General features: G+C 38.4%; 2 protein-coding genes across 7 annotated transcripts in view; one reads left to right on the top strand and one right to left on the bottom strand.

Moving 5' to 3' along the window:
• ITFG1 (integrin alpha FG-GAP repeat containing 1) overlaps positions 1 to 8,056 on the bottom strand; it is a 73,826-nt gene extending 65,770 nt beyond the window's left edge. Inside the window, exons 1-5 of the mRNA XM_027685169.1 lie at positions 7,822 to 8,056; positions 4,378 to 4,450; positions 2,837 to 2,982; positions 1,144 to 1,201; positions 480 to 554 (exon numbers count right to left, since the gene is read on the bottom strand). Coding sequence (XP_027540970.1) covers positions 480 to 554; positions 1,144 to 1,201; positions 2,837 to 2,982; positions 4,378 to 4,450; positions 7,822 to 8,029 — 560 coding nt within the window. The 5' untranslated portion in view covers positions 8,030 to 8,056. The remainder of the gene's footprint in view (positions 1 to 479; positions 555 to 1,143; positions 1,202 to 2,836; positions 2,983 to 4,377; positions 4,451 to 7,821) is intronic.
• Positions 8,057 to 8,131: 75 nt separating this feature from the next.
• The window catches only part of PHKB (phosphorylase kinase regulatory subunit beta), a 67,826-nt gene continuing 57,617 nt past the window's right edge, over positions 8,132 to 18,340 (top strand). The window contains exons 1-4 of one of the 6 annotated variants that reach the window (XM_027685163.1): positions 8,173 to 8,287; positions 10,703 to 10,797; positions 14,974 to 14,991; positions 17,112 to 17,201. In XM_027685163.1, coding sequence (XP_027540964.1) covers positions 10,743 to 10,797; positions 14,974 to 14,991; positions 17,112 to 17,201 — 163 coding nt within the window. In that variant the 5' untranslated portion in view covers positions 8,173 to 8,287; positions 10,703 to 10,742. Of the gene's footprint in view, positions 8,288 to 10,684; positions 10,798 to 14,973; positions 14,992 to 16,416; positions 16,493 to 16,563; positions 16,631 to 17,111; positions 17,202 to 18,340 lie in introns of those variants that run through there. The other 5 variants (XM_027685165.1, XM_027685166.1, XM_027685168.1 and 2 more) reach the window with 5 other exon arrangements.

Raw genomic sequence — 18,340 nt, 5'->3', positions numbered from 1 at the left:
TATCTCCCAGATAAATGACAGCTAAATTTTTTTAAGTTTACCCCAAACACTTGTATGTTTTCCTTTTGCCTTCCCTTACATTATAAGATCTGTTCCAATTGTTCTTGCATCATCAACCTGTTTCATCTGTTAGAGTAAATGCAGACTTTGTACAACATGAATTCCATAATACAGACTGTAATACTAAATACCAAAGTGTACTAAACAAATTAGACTGTAACTGTCCCAAGAAACAATTCTCCTATTTCTGATGTCAAATAATAGGGGGCTTGTTTTCTCAGCTTTCATGGCATGTCTACTTCTCCTATATAATAATTACTTCACCTGTAAAGTAACACCTTAAAGATCATATGCAGTGTGTCACAATGTTGGAAGATACACATTAAACATGGGTCTTACACCTCTTTAACAAGAGCAGAAGTCGATGCACAATGAACAAGTTCCCAAAATCCATGCAAATGAACAACCCCTGAGCTCACCCGCCAATCAAGATCTGTGGCTTGTTTGAATCACTGGTGACACCAAAGACATCAGGAATCAAGTCTCCGTTAAAGCTGAAAATAGAAAACAATTTCAGAATCACCTCAGTCATTACAGGAGTTCAAATTAACTGTTCTTAAGTTAACCTGTATTTGGTCAACATTTTCCCACCAAGCAATGAAGAACTCTCAGCTGTATAGACCTGTCTGAATTTTGGCTCTGTCTGAGCTGTTGGGAGCAGTAAACATCTTTCAATGGTTTTGGCTTTCAAGCTCTATTTCCCACCCCTGCTTTTGTTCAGTATTTCACACAGAGGCAAGTATAGTATGAAGGGGATATTTGCTCAGTCTGATAAGCCAGTAAGGTTTTTGCTTCAAAAAATTCACTGAAAAATGAATGGTTCTTTTTTCTGCATAAATTCGAGTACTGAAATTAAAAAAATTAAAAGCTCATGTAGTTACTATTGTCAGGATGATATAATAGGATTTGTAAAGATGAGTGTTATGGTTCTTCATCTTTAGTTGGATCAGTTGACATTACACAAACCACCCTGTTCTTAAAAGATAAAGGGCATCTGTTTCAAATTTTAGCATTAAAATATGTTTAAGTGGCTCTTAGTCACCACTATAAATGTGTTTTTAAAAAAAAGTAGGTCATACTTACTCCATTACTAGAGGCTCATCATGAAAAGTCTTATTTAACATAGTTTTATGGTTAAGATCTGAAAACAGAAAATATTGATTCAATTACCAATATATTATGACATTTGCATTTTCAACTAAGACATAATTATTCTATTAGTTTACAACCATGAATTTTATGATTTAAAAAAAATCAGAAACCACTGAATATAAACAACTAAATGGCTTCTTGAAATTTTGCAGGAAAGTTACAGTTGAAATACTGAAGCTTCTCTCTTCACTAAACTCTTCTAAATAGATCTTAGTGAAATCTATTTCTATGTATGATTGCAAGCATGCAGATACATGAAATCTGAAATAGTTGGGATGAAGATAGGTTAAAAATTGATACTGTATGTTAGACTTCTGTTTAATGTTTTGTCACTGTAAAAAACTTAATTATATACACTGAGTATTTGAAATAAGCATTAGACTGCCTAAATGGGAAGTGAGGATTTTACAAGTTATCACCTTAGACTTCACTTTTACTTGTAATCCAAACTCCTTGCCAGATCATCCTCATTTCTCTCCTCTCTCCACGATGTTTCCCTTTACAGTTTCCACATTTTATATAACAGTACTCTCTTACTGACTTGTCTGTCACCCTCCTATTACCCAAGGAGGGACCACATACCTTCTCAGTAGCCTCACTGCATACCAACCATTGTCCCAATTTTTAACCTCTGACTCCTTTTCCGGTCCTCAAATGCTCATTTGTTCCTCTCTAGATATTTTTTTCTCCAGAAGCGAGACAGCATAAATTAATCCAAGTCATTCATATTCTTTCAAATACTAGAGCCATCTACTATTCTCTCAGTATTTGATCCATTGCACTGTCATGGGTTCCTTGTTTCACCCCTGATTAAAGTCAGAAGCAAGGGTATCTAAAGCCATCACTTGTCTCATCTGTAACTATTTCATAACACAGTTGTTTGCAAGAATGTTTAATCTTCAGTAGTTTTTATGGACTTGAAGAGTATCTTCTTTAGCTCATCTGTCCTTGTTCAAACTTTAAACTCTTCCCAAAACCCTTTCCTAGCAAAGTCAACAGAAGACAGAAGAGCCCTTACAAGTTCACATAGTCCATAACTCTACCCAAAGACAGAATCAGCTATACCTAGAACACTGCTAAGAGACTCTTGAAAACTTGATTCTAAATTTGTTGAAAACATTCAGCAATAGACACTCTACAAACCTCTCTTCCAATACCTACTTTACAGTCTCACTGTCTTCAAAGATTTGGTTTAACAGAAATAAGTGTTATATCACAGTTGGTAGGCTTAGGTGTGCTATTTTGAAAGTTTATGCATTAGAGTTTACACCAAGTTCTCTGTGCATTTCAAATTGAAGATAAATCTTTTGAGATCATCTTTGTGAAGCTGACATGCATAATAGGGAAGCCATGAGAAGAAGCTCTTCAATTAATAGGTTACTGCCAAACTATGGTTATGTCTGTTGCATGATACAGTGCAAGCATTTTAGCTTTGTTCTCTTTCATCAATTATTGAATACAGTTTAAGAGCAAGATAATATAAGGGTGTGAAGCTGAATAGCTGCTAATCCCTGTTTTAGCTGTAAAAATCACTACACTGTAAAATGAGTTGTAACTTGCTGACAGTAGTTCAAGTTATTAAGAAGTCTAACAACCCTGTTAATGAGCAGTCTCAGCAACTCACCCAATGTTTGGTTGTGTCCCCAGAAAATAAACACTGAAAGTTCATCTCTGCCATGACTTTGTGCCTGGGTAGTCAGGAGGACATCCATTTGGGAATCTCCATCATAATCTCCAGGAACTACACTGGTTATGGTAACACCAAGAGATCTGGAATTAAAACGGAAATTAAATGCAAAGCACTTGTGTTTCCAAAGGTTTGCCCAATTATTATTAGTTGGCCCAATAGAGTAATATCCTTCAACAACCTGGCTTATTATAAAGTCCCTATCTATTGCAAAAGTATCTTTAAATCAGGCGTTTGGCAGGCTGTCCTTGTCTAAAGAAGATGATATTTTTAACTCCAAACTTCAGCTATCAGGCTTTCTTCAGCCATCCCATTTGCTAATACCGCCCAGACTCCATTAAATCCCTTCATCTGCTGTAGAACCAGTCCTCAAAACTGTATTTCAGCGAGCAGGATCTTTTGGTTGCATTCCAAGAGCAAGACCATAAAGCAACAGGAGCAGTTTAAACAGCAGGAGTCAGACACATTAGTAGACTTTTCAAAAGACATTGTCATTTCCTTCTATGTTCTGCCATGTCTTACCACTCCTCCCTACATTTGTTTGTTCTTTATCTTTTATTTGGTTACCTACTCAGGTTCTGCTTTACACACACAACCATGGATCACTCTCTGTTAAGGATTAAAAACAGATCACTAAACAAATAGTGCACTAAACAAATTAGCTCCTTCCAAGGCAAGAGGGAATAACAAAAATACGTAGAACTACTGAAGATGAAGTTGATCTCTAACAGCAATTTAAACATAATACTATTAATAAGCATGATTCATAAGCAATAACCATCATAGTATTACAGGATGTTAAAATTATGCATATACATGTACATAAACAGATTGGTTTACATTTATTAAAAATTGATGCTTTTTTAAAGGCCACATTTAAACTCAATAAAGGAACAGATCTCTACACAGAAATACCAGAACACCATTCTCCATATCTCTCCTAAAGCAGATGATATTGGCTTGATTCCATTAGTAGCTACAGCAAAGATGAATTTCCCTGAAAACATGTCTTGGGACTGACGCCTAAGACCTACCTGCCACAAAGACTCAACACATGATATGAAATGATAGTTTGCTTTACTAGGGAATAAAATCCTGAAAATCCAAATCAACTACAAAAATATTTCAACATATGGGTATTTTAAATATTTTAAATACTCATTTGAGGACAACAAACCCCAAAGAATAAAGATTCCGTAAGGGGGTGGGAAGTCACATCTATTAGTAAAGAACATGAATGACAAAAGTCACCTCCACAAACTCTGTCATCTGACCAACAAAGCCCAAAGAAATCAAAACAAAAATATATAAGGAAATTAGTGAGGAAACTGGTCAAAGAATTGGAGCTCCAAGGGCTGAACAAGTCAAAGCGAGAACAGCAGCACAGATAATTCTATAACATTCTCACTGACTGCAGAGGTGCACCTTCAGGAAAAACAGCCATTTACATTGTCTCAATACTGAATATCAATACTTACTTCATTGGTAACTTAACACGGGGCTTGAAGTAGGGTTCCTTTTGGTCAGCCAGAAAGATAACCAATTCATTTCCTGTGGAGGCAAGTGAGATGATGAATAATGGAGGAAGATTGTAAATGGTTTATATACAAACCCAGCATGTAAACAACTATGCCACAGATACCCATTCCTCATAGCAGCAAAAAAACTTTGAAAGAGTTCCCATACCAATACTTCCTCCTCATTCAAAAAGAAGCAAAAGGAGCACTTCTTCAACACAACCTATGAAGCCAATTGCATCTCAAAGGAATGTTAATATCAAGAACCTTCCTTAATGATGAAACCCCTTCTTAAGGGGTTTAGTGTTAGAACTTTCTGCTATTGCTATCACATTGCTTAAAATAAAACTTCCTGTAATGAGTTAAGAAACATTACATGTGGAAAAGTAATAGGCACCAGCTCCACACAAATAATTAAAGCTTTAAAGCTAACTCTTTTAATACTTTCCCTGATGTAGCAGGATCTGATACTGCTTTCCCAAGTCAGCTGCCAAAAGCACTTTCAGTGAAACTCAGAAGTTACTTGGTTCCCTGCAGCATTTCCTCATTTAGAGTCAATGATAGAAGCAAGTATAATTTCATTATTTCTGGAAGATCTAAATAAAAGCCCATATTTTATGTTGTAGAAATAACTGAAATTGGGGGAAGAAAAAGAAGAATTTTAAACTGAATGATGAAATAAAATTTTTCAGTCAGTAAACTGCACTACAAATGCACTTACTTCTGCAACTAAAACAGTAGTTCATAGTAAAACAATTGTATTTTTTCTTTTTTCTCTTTACACCTGTAGCATCCCAAACTGCAAGAACTGGGTTGCCTGTAAAAAATAATTCTACGGCTCCAAACTTGAGCTACCACAGCATTTCTCAAGAGCATTGTTCTCTGGCAAAGTTCACAGCTGTGAAACAGCAGAATACAAGCAACCTTACTATGAAAGAAAAAAGGTAACTGCCATAAACCTATTTAGGAGAAGGAGAATACACCAACAAATGAGTAAATGAAACCCTTTCAGAAAGGATGGGGGGACCAGCACAGTCCCATCTGGCAAGTTAATGATGCCCGAGCTGCACCACCCTCCCAGCTGAGCGAGGGAGTTGGCACACAGCAAAGTGCAGAAGCCTGCTGGCTGCTCAGCCTTGGATAATAAACCTGTGGGCTGGCTGCTAAAACTTGTAATTCCCATTTCACACTACAGACTCTCACCTGCCTTTTTATCATCTATTTGGTAAAGTAATTATGACGATGGAGAAGCAAATGTGTTTTTACACATACCAGGTTCCAAGTCATTTATACCACTGAGAAATGAGATTTTGTGGTCACTAAAGATAGATTTATGAAAGTTTCAGCACAACGCTCATCAAAAGCCAAAACAAACTAACTACTGGAAATTATTAGCTGAACAGAAAATGGAATCACTATAGCACTACATCAACCCACAGTGCAGACATCCTAGATGCCATTTGCAGTTCTGTATTCTTTCTGAGATGAGAGGACAAGAAGAAAGGAAAAAAGTACATTAGAGGGTGTGAAAAACAAGAACAGTTTCAATACAAACAGCAATTACAGAGATTTGAGGTCTTCAGGCTGAATATCTCTGTGAGAATACCACAGAAGTTTTCAAAATTCCCTAATGAAATGCAGAAGGTGAATAGGGGAATGACCACTCACTGCCCTGTACTACTAGAAGAGGCATCAAACATAACTAGAATGTGGTAGGTTGAACAAGCAAACAGCATGAGCTTCCCCACTTATCCCTGTTTCATGCATAGCCTTATAAAACAGGTAAGCATATGCACAATTCCATTTATCTGTATATTTCTAGTTTCAAAAAGTGACTAAAACCCAGGCCCGCTGGTAATTTTAATTGGTCTTGCAGGGAGATACTTCTGGATCTGGATTACTTCTTATGTTCCATGAGTTTGCTCTCCCTTACAAAGCTGTGAGTACAACCTGATTTTCATTTATGTATCTTAGCATATGGAACATTACTCTCCTTCAACTGAAGTAATGCAAGGTCAGAACAGTAACATAAATCCAGAAAAAAGGCTCAAGATATCATCCCTATTTCCTTATTAAGGGTCATGATTATTAGGACTGGGCTGCTTTACCACATCCCTGTTCCTCCAATGTTCATTTCCTCACACTATTTACAACTGGCTGCTGTTTATTCTACTATTTAGAATCCTGCTGTTTAGAACTATTACCTTTTGTTTTTAAGGTATTCTGTAAATTTTCCAATTTACTTTTTGGTAAGAATTAAATTATGAAAAATAATTTTTTCAGGTAGGTTATTTCAGGTTGATTTTTACAGTAAGTGTCACATAGGAAAGTGATTTAGCAAGTGCTGCTGAGCAGACACAAAGAAACCATGAATCTTATTTCTAAAACTTATAACTATTCACATTTTTATATGCATCCATCTGAAAGATAAGAAAGTAAAAATTAAATCTCTTATCATGGACATTTTTTTCAGTAGATGAGTCAGTGGAGCATGTTCAGGGAGCCATGCACTTCAATAACTCCACTAGATGGGAAAGTCACTCATGCTTTACCAAAGCTACTTAGAGAAATATTTCTGACATTGAAGGAATAAAAAAGGTGAATCAGAGAATAAATTTAGTATCTTAACTTGTTGCTTCAAGCAAGTAAGATATATCTGCAAATAAAACTGACCACTGAAAATAAGTTCTGATTCGAGGTCTCACTGTATGTGAAGCCTAAACAGAAACTCATGGCAGGTGACTTGTGGCTGTGTGGAACAAATTTCTCTACTCTGCCACTTTAACATGATGCTCAAGGTAGGATAACGTGCAATTTATCCTCCTCACATCTGTGAAATGTTTATCTGTGTTTCCCAAAATATTGTGAAAGTAGGAGTGAAAAACCAATTTGTGACCATGCTAGAGGAGAAAATATATAAATTATTTCAGAACCATAAATTCAACTTTAAAGAAAAGTATGTCTTGCCCTATACGAACCCATATTTTAGGGCAATTTGAAAACACCTTTTTTTCCACACAGGAATTATGTCAGGAGCAAAGCAAACGTCAACTTCATCGTGCAAACACCGGTGCGACGGCCCTCAGCAACACAGCGAGCAGCCCCCGGCGCCCAGGCCGTGCTGTGGGAGAGAACGAGCAGCTCGTGACCCACAGACCCCGCGGGACCGCAGGGATCACCGAGCCCATCTCCCTGCTCCTCGCGGGCCAGCTCCCACCGGGAAAGCCTCTCCGTACCCGCCAGGAACCGAGACCGCCGCTGTCACACAGGCACCTGGTGCCTCTCCCCGAGCTACCAGGGGGCCGAGGCAGGAGGGCGGCGGCATCGCGGGGCTGCCCGGGAGGGGACGAGGAGCACCCCGGACACCGGCAGGGCCCGCAGGCGCTCCCGGCCCCGCGCACTCACCGCCGCGCAGCACGAACAGGTCCGTCTGCTTGTCCGAGTTGAAGTCTCCGAAGGCCGCCAGCGCTCCGTGGGCCTCGGGCCCGAAGAGCTGCGCCGTGACATTCTGCAGGGCGCGGGCGGGCCCCGCCAGGGCCAGCAGGGCCAGCGCCGGGACCACCACGGGGACCAGCAGAGGGGCCAGCGGCGGGCACGGCCCGCGGGCCACCATCGCGCTCGGCCTCGCCCCGCCCGCGCTCTGACGGCAGCGGGGGCGGGCCCGGCCCTGCCGGCCCGCGGTTTGCGGCAGCGCCGGCGGAGCCTGCGCGAGCCGCTTTACGGCGCGATCCAGGGGCGATCCAGGGAAATCCCGCCCGGCCGTCCCGGGCCGACCGCCGGGACCTCACCGGGATGGCGGCGGCGGCGACTTCTCACATGGCCGATGTGAGCTGGAAGATGCTGGAGCTGCGCGCCCGCTCCAAGCGCTCAGGTCTGACCTCTTGGCTCGCCCGGGAGGAGCTGCGCGGGTCCTGCTCGCTCCCGTCACTCACCACCCCGCTCCCTCACTCCTGCCCCCGCTCCCGGCCCATCCCGGGTTGTATTTGCCCTTCCCGGCCCGTCCCCGGCTGTTTGCCCCTCCCGGCTGTGAGAGGGGTACCTGGAACACCCAGGTGCTCCCGGGATCCGCAGCCCGTGTCCTTGGCGGGGCACAGCCCCGGGTACTGCTCAGGTGTCACTCGCCCCTACGGCTGCACGGGCAGCTGCTCGGGGGAGTATTTATTACTGTAGTTGTATAAAGCCGTCGAACAGATGAAGTATTTAGGGGAAAAAAAAAAAAGTACTAGTTTTTGCCAGGTTTCCGTTGGATAAAGGTAACTTTTTTATGGCATGAGGTTTTCTTGTTCCGAACTTGGACTACGTGGCAGCTCTATTCTGACCTAAATGGAAGGGCAATGTTTACCGACTTGGCTTGAATTTCCAAAGTTAAAAAAAATCTGTTTTTAAATTACTTTTTTGAAGTAAAATACAGTCTTAGTAGGGCTTTAATTGTTCTAATGGAAGCAGTTTTCCAGAAGAACCCTGTGGGGTTTATTTATATACCATACATGCTTGTAAAACTCAATTGTTATTTACTTACCTGCATGTTTGGTTGTTTTTGTTGTGTTAATGACTGATCAGTTCTCTAAAGGATTGTTTAAAGCCTGGTCTGATTCATTGGGCTTTAAAAGTTCAATGTATGTATAGTATTGATTTGCAAGTTCCATGATTAAGACGGTCCACTAAAAGGGTTGTTACATTGTGGCCGATTATGATTATTAACAGGGTGCTGTTATCTGAAAGTTGATTGACAAATGTAGCCATGGAGCTCTACAAAATCTAGTCTGGAACCTGCATGTCTGGAGCGTGTGAATCCCGAGTCCCAGAGCAGCACATGAACTTTGGGATTCCCCCTGCAGGTTCAGGCCCTGTGGCTGCAGAAAGCATTTGGGTGGTTTTAAATGCTTGAGTCTTAACTGCTGCTGCGGCGACTTTGTTGTTAAATGTATAAAAAAGTGTCTTCTGTGCAGTGACAGATTATTGTTGTTCCTTCTTTCCCTGTTCATAGAAATTTGTCCAGAGATTTGTTCACAGAGTTTTATATAATAACTGAAGACACTTAGTCAAGAAATAAACATTATTTTAGTTGAAAAGTTTTTCTAATAATAGAGTTGATTTAAAAATCAAATTTTATATATAATCTTTCAGGTAACATTCATATATGAAACTAAAAATCATGTTCTTGTTTTTCAAGTTTACTGCTGTATCTTTATAAGTATGTTGAAATTTATTGTAAACTTCAGAGCTCTTCTATTTCCTTTCTGGCCCTGTCAGAAGGAGTCATGGCTGGGATAACCATAGAAAATGACTGAAACTCCCCTAGTATCTGGTTTGGCTGAGGCCTGTGCTGGAGAGTCCCAGCTCACAAACAGCACTGTTTTGTTTGGCGTTATTATTTTCCTAGTATGATGCTTGGATAAGATATAGTAAAGGTGGAGTATAGACACATGTGCCTGAACTGCACGAGTGACTCATGTTTTATAGCCAACAACAGTGTATCATTTAAGACCCAATCCTGTAGGACGTAATCCGTATCTCCATGTTTATGTTTATTAAATAATGAATTACGTTTTTGCCAGTAAAGCCAAATTTTATTGAGAATTTTTTATTTTTCTTCCTTGAACAATAAAATACCGTTTCATTTGTTAGCAACAAATGATTAGGATCCTCTGATTAGGACTAGATTATAAAGATATTCAGCAGTTGACTGGTCTGAACCCCCTGAAATTTTAGTTACTTTAAAAAATGTAAACTTCTTTAAAAATTTGGAAGAACTTGTCATCATAATTACAAACACTGTTTTCTTTTTGTACATTCCAAAGTGGAAGATGTTTTACTTGAAATAACTGAGATATTAAGTGCCATAAGTAATATATATGACTGCAAGAAACATCCTGGTGTAGATTTCACATGGGATAAAAGCAACACTATGCACAAGCAGAGCTTTAGCTCTCTGTGCTCACTGTTACTTATGCACCAGTTAAATCATTATTTTTGTTTAATCTTGAAATAGATTTTATTCATCACCTCCTGATGTTAGTAGCGAATTTCCTATTAAATAACAAACCTAATGTCAAATATCCAAAAAATGGACTTTTTGTAGACTGTGTCCTTTTACTCAAATAAGTTTTATGGAAGCAAAAGCATAATAAAACCAAGAGGTCAGTGTAGAAGAAGGAAACATAAGATGAAATGAAACTTTGTGCTGTGCACTCTGTCATGTTAATAACTCCACTAACATTGCTTTCACTTAATTTAATGCTGGTTGCCTTTAACATTTACTAAACAGTTTTGAAAATTACTGTAGCTTAGCCTGAGACGTTTGTGATTAGCTGCACCACTTTGAAATGGCCAATTTGGATGATGACAGAGCCTTCTCTGCGCATGCTTTTTTAAAATTTGGTAAGTGTGCAGTTCTGTGTTTTGTTTTTGTTTGTGGCTGTTTAATTCAACAAAAAATAATTGTGTGTTTTGTGTTTCGTGCAATGTTTTATGCTAGCAGATTTTTAGCACTGTACAGTAGAACTTAAAAATTTGAACTCTTTCAATGAAAGTTTCTGAAAATTGGAATCTACTTAGGTTGAAATCTACTATCAAATCTTCCTGTTTTGTGTTCCTGTCAGTATCTCTGTGTAATAATCTCTGAACTGAAATTTCTCTTTTAAGGTGATGGTCATATGAAAGATGCCCTAAGAATGGCGTTTAGAACTGCGTTCTAAAAAAACCCAGTGTGACTAGTTTAGAGCTAAGAAGTAAGATTTCCAGTAAGTCAGTAATTGTTACAAATCTTGACTTTTGAAATTAAGTGGAAGGAAAATAAAGCCCCCTGGCACAGCTTCTCCTCAGGTACAACAGAAACTACAATCACAGGGCAGTTGTCAAGGCCATTACTCTGTATTTTGAAAGGAGTTTGACAGGGGACAGATGTATCCATATGTTAAACTAGTTGATATGGGAAGGCTGTATAGGACTCTTGTGCAGTCTTTGTTGAAATACAGAAGCAGTTCCAAGTGCTAGTGAGGGTAACCAGGGAAGAGGATTTCAGCTGTCTCTTGACACACCGAATCACTCAAACTTCCCTGCCCTGCCTGTGCCATTTCTGTTTCTCCTCTCTTAACCTCAAAGAACACGTCAAGTGTTGGCATTGTAATAAAAATAATTACTCTTTCCTAATTATTGTATTGATACTTGATGTTTCTGTTGTTATGATGCAAAATAAGCATTTTTAGTAGTTTTAAGAGCTATTGTTTTGAGTTCTCAGAAATGGCAGTGCCTGCCTTGAATATCTTGAATGGTTTCCTGCCTTGCTTGTAGCATTTACAAGGCTTGTGTAGTAGACTTTAGCATTGTGGTTATATGAAGCTCCTGTGTACTGGCACAATGGTCAGTATTTTACTTCTGGTGTTCAGTAGCTTCTGTGTGTTGTTAGTTACTGTAAATCCTGAAATCAGTAATTTCCATTAAGTATAATATACTGTAGAGAGAAATAACTTCAGATGATTAGGAAATAGAGAAGGGACAAAATAAATTGGTGCATGTTTTTTTTCTTTTTCCTCTCTGGTGACCAGTGACAGGGCCCACAGGAATGTGTCAGGGGAGGTTTGGTTGGATTTCAGGAAAAGGTTCTTCCCCCAGAGGGTGGTTGGGCACTGAACAGGCTCCCCAGGGCAGTGGGCACTGCCCCAAGGCTGACAGAGCTCAAGGAGCATTTGGACAATGCTCTCAGGACAGGGTGGGATTCCTGGGGTTGTCCTGTGCAGGGCCAGGAGTTCGACTTCAGTGATCCTTGTGGGTCCCCTCCAACTCAGGATATTCTCTGATTCTATGAAATACTAATTGAATTACATGCACAGTCTAACACATGATTTTTTTTTTGATAAATGATAGTGTAAAAGCTTTGTCACTTCAATGCTATTTAAATGCCATTACAAGATTTTACTCATTTTTACCTGTATTGTTATCATCAGTCAACCTAGGTAACAATTTGTACCTTTTGCTTACTCCTACTGCCTATTCAGGTAGAAGAATTCTTTGATACATTTTGCATCTTCCTCTCCAAGCCCTTCTCCTTGTGTTTCCTTACCCTGTTTTCATTGGATTGTAGAACAGTTCAGTTTGGAAGGGTTGTCAGGATGTCATCTACTCCAGCCTCTTGCTCAAAGCAGGGTCAGCTATGAGATCATAGTTTCTTCTGTATATAGTGATTAAAAATCCCTGTGTGATACCATTTCTTAAATTTGTTGTGAGAAGAAATAAAATCCTCTTTGGTTCCAGTGGCTTCTGTAATGTGAAGATTTATTGCCCATACTAATGTTGGGTAATGAGGGTTACAGTGATCTGAGATCCAGAACTTTTTACTGTCTCAAGTGTTGGATTACATCCAGAAGTAGTGTCACATTAAAGGCTGTGGTCAGTTTAATTCTCATCAAATCTAGAAAGAAATCTTGTATTCTCAGCTTTTTTTCTTTTGTCCTGTCCTGATTTAATGAAGCAAATTAACATTTTCTTTTATTCTTCTGGCATGTGAAATATTGGAAATAATGTTCTTGCCATGTTGCTTCCATTTGTTTGTGATTAAACTTCAGAGCAGTGTTTGTTTGTTTTAATTCTATACTTTGAAAAATTTGAATAAACCCTCCTGGTTGAAATATACATATCTTTATTCATAGACTTGGTCCAGAATTCCATTCTTATGTTTCATTTTCTTTGATATCCCCAATTACTGCCATTTTCAAGAATGTGTGGGTGTTCAAAGCTTCTGTGTACACCAATTTGGGAGCAGAGTTGTTTAAAAGCCGTGTTGGCCACAGCTTCTAAATCTAAACACCTAAACAGTTTAAAGCTCTTCCCTGAAGAGCAATTAATGCTAATTTCAAGTATAAATGGAATAAAAATGAGGTGGATGGGAAAATACTTTAACATCAGGATGACATAATATTTTCAGCCCCAGAGGTTGCATATACATAGGTAGTTACCCTGCTAATAGCCTACCTTGGAGAGCTTTCCTTAACTTCCTTCAGTTTTATATTCTACTTAGAAGAGAGAATTAAATGGTAATTTTTTTCCCCCTGGAATTGTACATTTCAGTTTCATCTACTGGATAAGGTTTTCTTATACTTTTGCTGTCTTATCTAAGTCAGAAATACCTTGTCTGTTTATTACTTTAGTTCTGCACTAGTATTTGATGTGTTTGCTATCAGTTACTCGGCTGTTTGATATTTTGTCCTGTTCCCTAATACTTTGAAAGGAAGTTTCTGTCCTTTTTTGGTAGTTCTTCAACTTGAAGATTGGTGAAATCATATTACTCTGGAAAATCTAAATGGTGGGAGATAAAAGGGGATTAATTTTCATTCAGTGTATGGGTATAGGGTATTTAGTCAGTGCAGTATCTGAAGACAGACAGGGATTTAATTGGACTTGGTATAAAGATTTTTAGTGTTCTCTTAGCAGATGTGAAATATATTAGTGCAGGAAGCAACTCATGATTTCCTATCAGGTTTTTTCCTGATTTTGAAGTAGGTACTGCCTTGCAGCAATCCACTTGTGGTGTAAGGAAATAATGGGCACACTCCATTCATTGTGGAAGAAGAGCTGAACTCCCACATACCCCATTTAAATGTTGGATGGGGTTGTTACACTGTTAGACAGCTGAGGAAATACTAAATCAATAAAATAGGTTTTTTGTTACTTCCTAGTACATGTACTTATTTACCTACAATAAAACCCACACTGTATGGTTACAATGAAGTGATTTATTTATGAAAAACAGTATTTAAAGTTAATGTGCTCATTCTGTTTCTTCCGAATGCTAACACACAACCTGAGACCTCCAGGGTACTATTTGCATATGTCATTCTGTTATGTTTAGAGTGTTGCAGTCTTGCTTTTGTCATTTTTTTTCAGTTTGAAAACCTATTTTAAATATGTAATTGGAAATAACTTTCTATGGCATGTTTTAGTCTTGCTGAAATGAACTGTTAAATAGATTTGGGAAAACTGTAGATGGGCTTTTTTTAGCCATCTTAAAAATAGCTTAGACTTTGTTATGGGCTCACTCCAAACCACAAGGAAGGAGCAACTTCGTGTTTGTCCTGGCTGCTCCTTGTTTTTGATTAGGTTGTGATAGCAATGAAACATAATTTACCTCGTGATTTCTCTAGGAGAATGCTGTAGATATCCAAGCAAAACATAAACTGTATAGGTGCTTATGGGGAATTAATGAAGAATATGTGGAACACTTTGATTTAAACAAGTTCTCCTATTTATAGTAGGAGTTATTTTAAGGAATACTTCCAAGGAATAAAACTATTTTTTTTGGTCAAATTTCTCGACCTATGAATTTATTTTACCTTTTTGTTTCATCAACAGTCTACTCTGGCTGTTTTAGTATATTTCTGTTAGTAAAGTTTCAAACATCTAAAATAATATAATTTGTAGATTGTTGTGCTTTGATGTTTTCATGCTCTTTTTTCTGTTCAATCTTCTTTCTGCTTAAAGTTGAAATCTTTGAATGCTCTGAAATAGAAGAATATTCTTTTTGTTCTTGATAACATTATTTTGTTTCTCTGTTGGCCACAGAGGGTCACAGATTGTCTGGTAAGTATGTAAATTAGAACAATTTTATTTTAGGAACTTTTGACTTGTGTATATGTGTGTGTGCTTGTGAATACTCAGCTGTGTTTCCTGGTGCAATACTGGGATTAACAGTCTGCAAGTGAACATGGAAGGATGGTGTACTATGCATGTGTTACACAGTTAACAAATCTAAGAGAAGCTTTATTTTGCCTTTGAAAATCTATTAAGTGAATATTTCTCATAAATTTGCTACTTTTTATGCAGGTGACTTCCTGAAGATTTTTTTCTTTGGTTATTCTGTCCTACTTTCACTGAATTGCCTTATAAAATTACAGTTACACAGGTCACTATATTATGTGCTTTTGCAAGGTAACTGAATTAATAGTATAACACTATAAATTATGAATCTCTTCATGGGTATGGATTCATAGGCAAAAAGAAATAGAAAAATAAAATTGCTTTGAAAAATGGATTTAAATTGCTTCAGAATGTTGATTTTTTTTTTAGTTGTTTTTAGCAGTAGATATGAAAGATGTGATATATTAAAAGTTTCTCTTTTCCATTACTGAACAATTTAATTTTTTTTTACTTTGTTCTTTTAGGCAGCTTTAATAAACTGGGCTTTCTGTGCTGCCCTCTCAGACCCTTCCTCACATGGATGTTGTTTATAACTCTCCCAGTGAGGAAGGGAAAGGCTGCAGGGGAAGCTCAGATGTGTTGGGAAGCATCACCAGAGCATCCATCCACAGCAGACCCACAGGAATCTGCTCAGAGAGGGGTGGATTTTTTTTTAACTCCTATGATTGCAAAGCAAAAGCAAATACTAAATTGGAGGTGAGGTTTGAGTTCCTGAGGGGCAAAAGACGTTTTCTTGTCTCCCCTCCAAAGGACTTTATTCATGCAGCTCCTGTCTCTGCACACATTCACAGAATCAATTAGGTTGAAAAAGACCTCCAAGATCATTGAGTCCAGCCTTTGACCAAACACCACCTTGTCACTAGACCATGGCACTGAGTGCCACATCCAGTTGTTTCTTGAACACTTTTTCATTTCTTTTTCTTCATTTCATTTGGATGAGAGTCCTGAATATGGACAATCTCCTGTCTAATACTTGGGTATGTGCTGGGATTTCCAAAAAGCCAATGTGAATAGAGCACTCAGCTGTGTCCTGCCAGAAATGCTTGGCTGGCTGGGCTTCCCTGGCAGTGCATTCCCTGAGCTTTTCAGAAGGGCAGCGTGCAGTCCGGAAAGGGAAAATTCTCATTCTTCCTCTTAGTACATGGCTCTGTGGGAGACCTTGCCATCCAGAACACTGAATAAAGCCCAAGTGATGATTGAGGGAGAGCAGTATGTTACTCTTAAATTAGAAGTTGGAAATGGTTCACAGTAATTTTTAATAGCTAGCTCATTTCAGATATCAGGAAAACTGACTTCTCGGGTGTAAATGGGGAAGCAGTCAATATGTGGGACACTGAGAAGGAAAGATGTGGATTTGATAGCGTTGTATTTCTCTGCAATGTAGGTAATTTGGGGACTTTCTCTGTTGGATGGGTTGTTTAAGCACTGTTAGTACGTGGGAACAAGCCAACCCTTTTTGTCATTCAAAATATGAGATCAGCTGGGATAACTGTGGTGGTGGGTGAAAACGAGGTTGGATTAGGTAAAATATTGATCGTCTTGTACATGTTCACTATTTTAGAGGCAGGTAGGGAAATAATAGCTAAATTTAGTCTACTTTTGTTCCTCTTCCTTATGTTTATCTACACATTGTTAGGAATTTTGTCTGTAGCGTACTTAAGTTCTAAGCAAATGTTCCTATAAAATTCTTGGCATTTAATAGCTGTCTTCCATAATTAACTATACATTTATGTAGCACTTGCTGTAGCTGAGTATCAACAGGGCATTAGAGATCCAGATGGAGATCTGATTTGTGTAGACAGGTACTGTAGAAAAAAATGTGGATAGAAATCTATTCCCTGAGGTTGTAGAGATAGCAACTTTTTCTGTTTCCATTGAAATGTGATAAATTGCTTTTGAATAACATACAGGAAAAATACCATGTTGTACTAATTCTTAGCAATAGTAGAATTATGAAACTAATTCTGATCTTGATTGTGTTTTGTTTTTTCTTCTTCTTTTAGGTTCAATTTATGAGCCACTTAAAAGTATTAACCTTCCAAGGCCAGAGGGGGAAAGTCTATGGGATAAATTGAATCATTACTATAGAATTGGTAAGTTAATAGTAGTTCTACCATGAAAGATTTTCAGTGTAACTCATTAAAATATTTACAGTTGTGCTTATGAAAGTCATTAGCTTTGTCTTAAAGTAATATCAACAGTGCTTAATAAGGATTTTTATTTACTGAGAGGTAAAGGGATACAGCTCCTCATGAGATTCCTGTGATAATGTAGTGCATGTATCTTGGATATTTCATATACTGCTTGAAAAATCATGAGTATTGTTCAAAATGATGGCATTTGTCAGATTTCAAATACATTCTGAGTTGCACGTGATGGCCTTGGATGGGGATGGACAAAGGTTATCTGCTGACAAGTGTTTGATGCTTGACCTACCCCAGACAGGAGTTAGGATTGATGTTTTCATGGTAAATATCAGCACTGTGTTATTCCTATTCAAGGGTAGTTTCCTAATTTCTACTGGGAGTTTGAAAGGTCCAAAGACTGGAGGGCTGTTACATTTCTTGCTGAAAATCAAAATGTCTGTTGGAAATCCAGCTCAGCTGTAAGACTGAATTTAGAATTATTCTGGATAAAGGGGTAGCTTAGTAATGCAGCATTAACCTGATACAGCTGAGGAAAAATTTAAATGGAAAAAAGCTTTTTGATAGTACTTATGACAATTTGGCAGGTGATCAGTAAGAAGTTCTTTTTTGTTCTTAGTGGTGCCATAATGTGTTTTGTGCTGAAATTTTGTTTGCTAGTGAACTTACTTTAAGTCGACTTCAGTGTTTTTTCTTTTCGTTATGAGGTTATTTTAAGCTAAAACTGTTAAAGAAGCAATGATTTGTTTTGATTGTTTGGGGTTTTAGGAGGCTTGTGTTATAATGAAGTCCTACCTGTATTCTAAAATGAAGGTTTTTTTAATGGCTGTGCAATTGAGTATTTAAAATTTAAGTTTTACTCAGGCAAGAGTATAGAATACTGGACAGTCCTGCCATCATTTTAAAAATGTGGGATGGGATTCCCTTCCTTTAGCTCAGTGTGAGTTGTACCCAGTCTATCCATACATGTGCTGCTTTTTGTAGGTGCATTGCTTTTAGCTTTCTTACAGAGGAGATGACTGTTCCATTTGGCAGCAGCAAATGTATGGTGGTGCTTGCTATTTATCTGTCAGGCCCTTATGCTGCTG

Source organism: Neopelma chrysocephalum, unplaced genomic scaffold (genome assembly GCF_003984885.1).
Source record: "Neopelma chrysocephalum unplaced genomic scaffold, ASM398488v2 Primary Assembly neopelma1_68, whole genome shotgun sequence".
Taxonomy (NCBI): Eukaryota; Metazoa; Chordata; class Aves; order Passeriformes; family Pipridae; genus Neopelma; species Neopelma chrysocephalum.
Note: the sequence above shows the minus strand (reverse complement) of the source record. Positions and strands in the feature narration are given on the sequence as shown.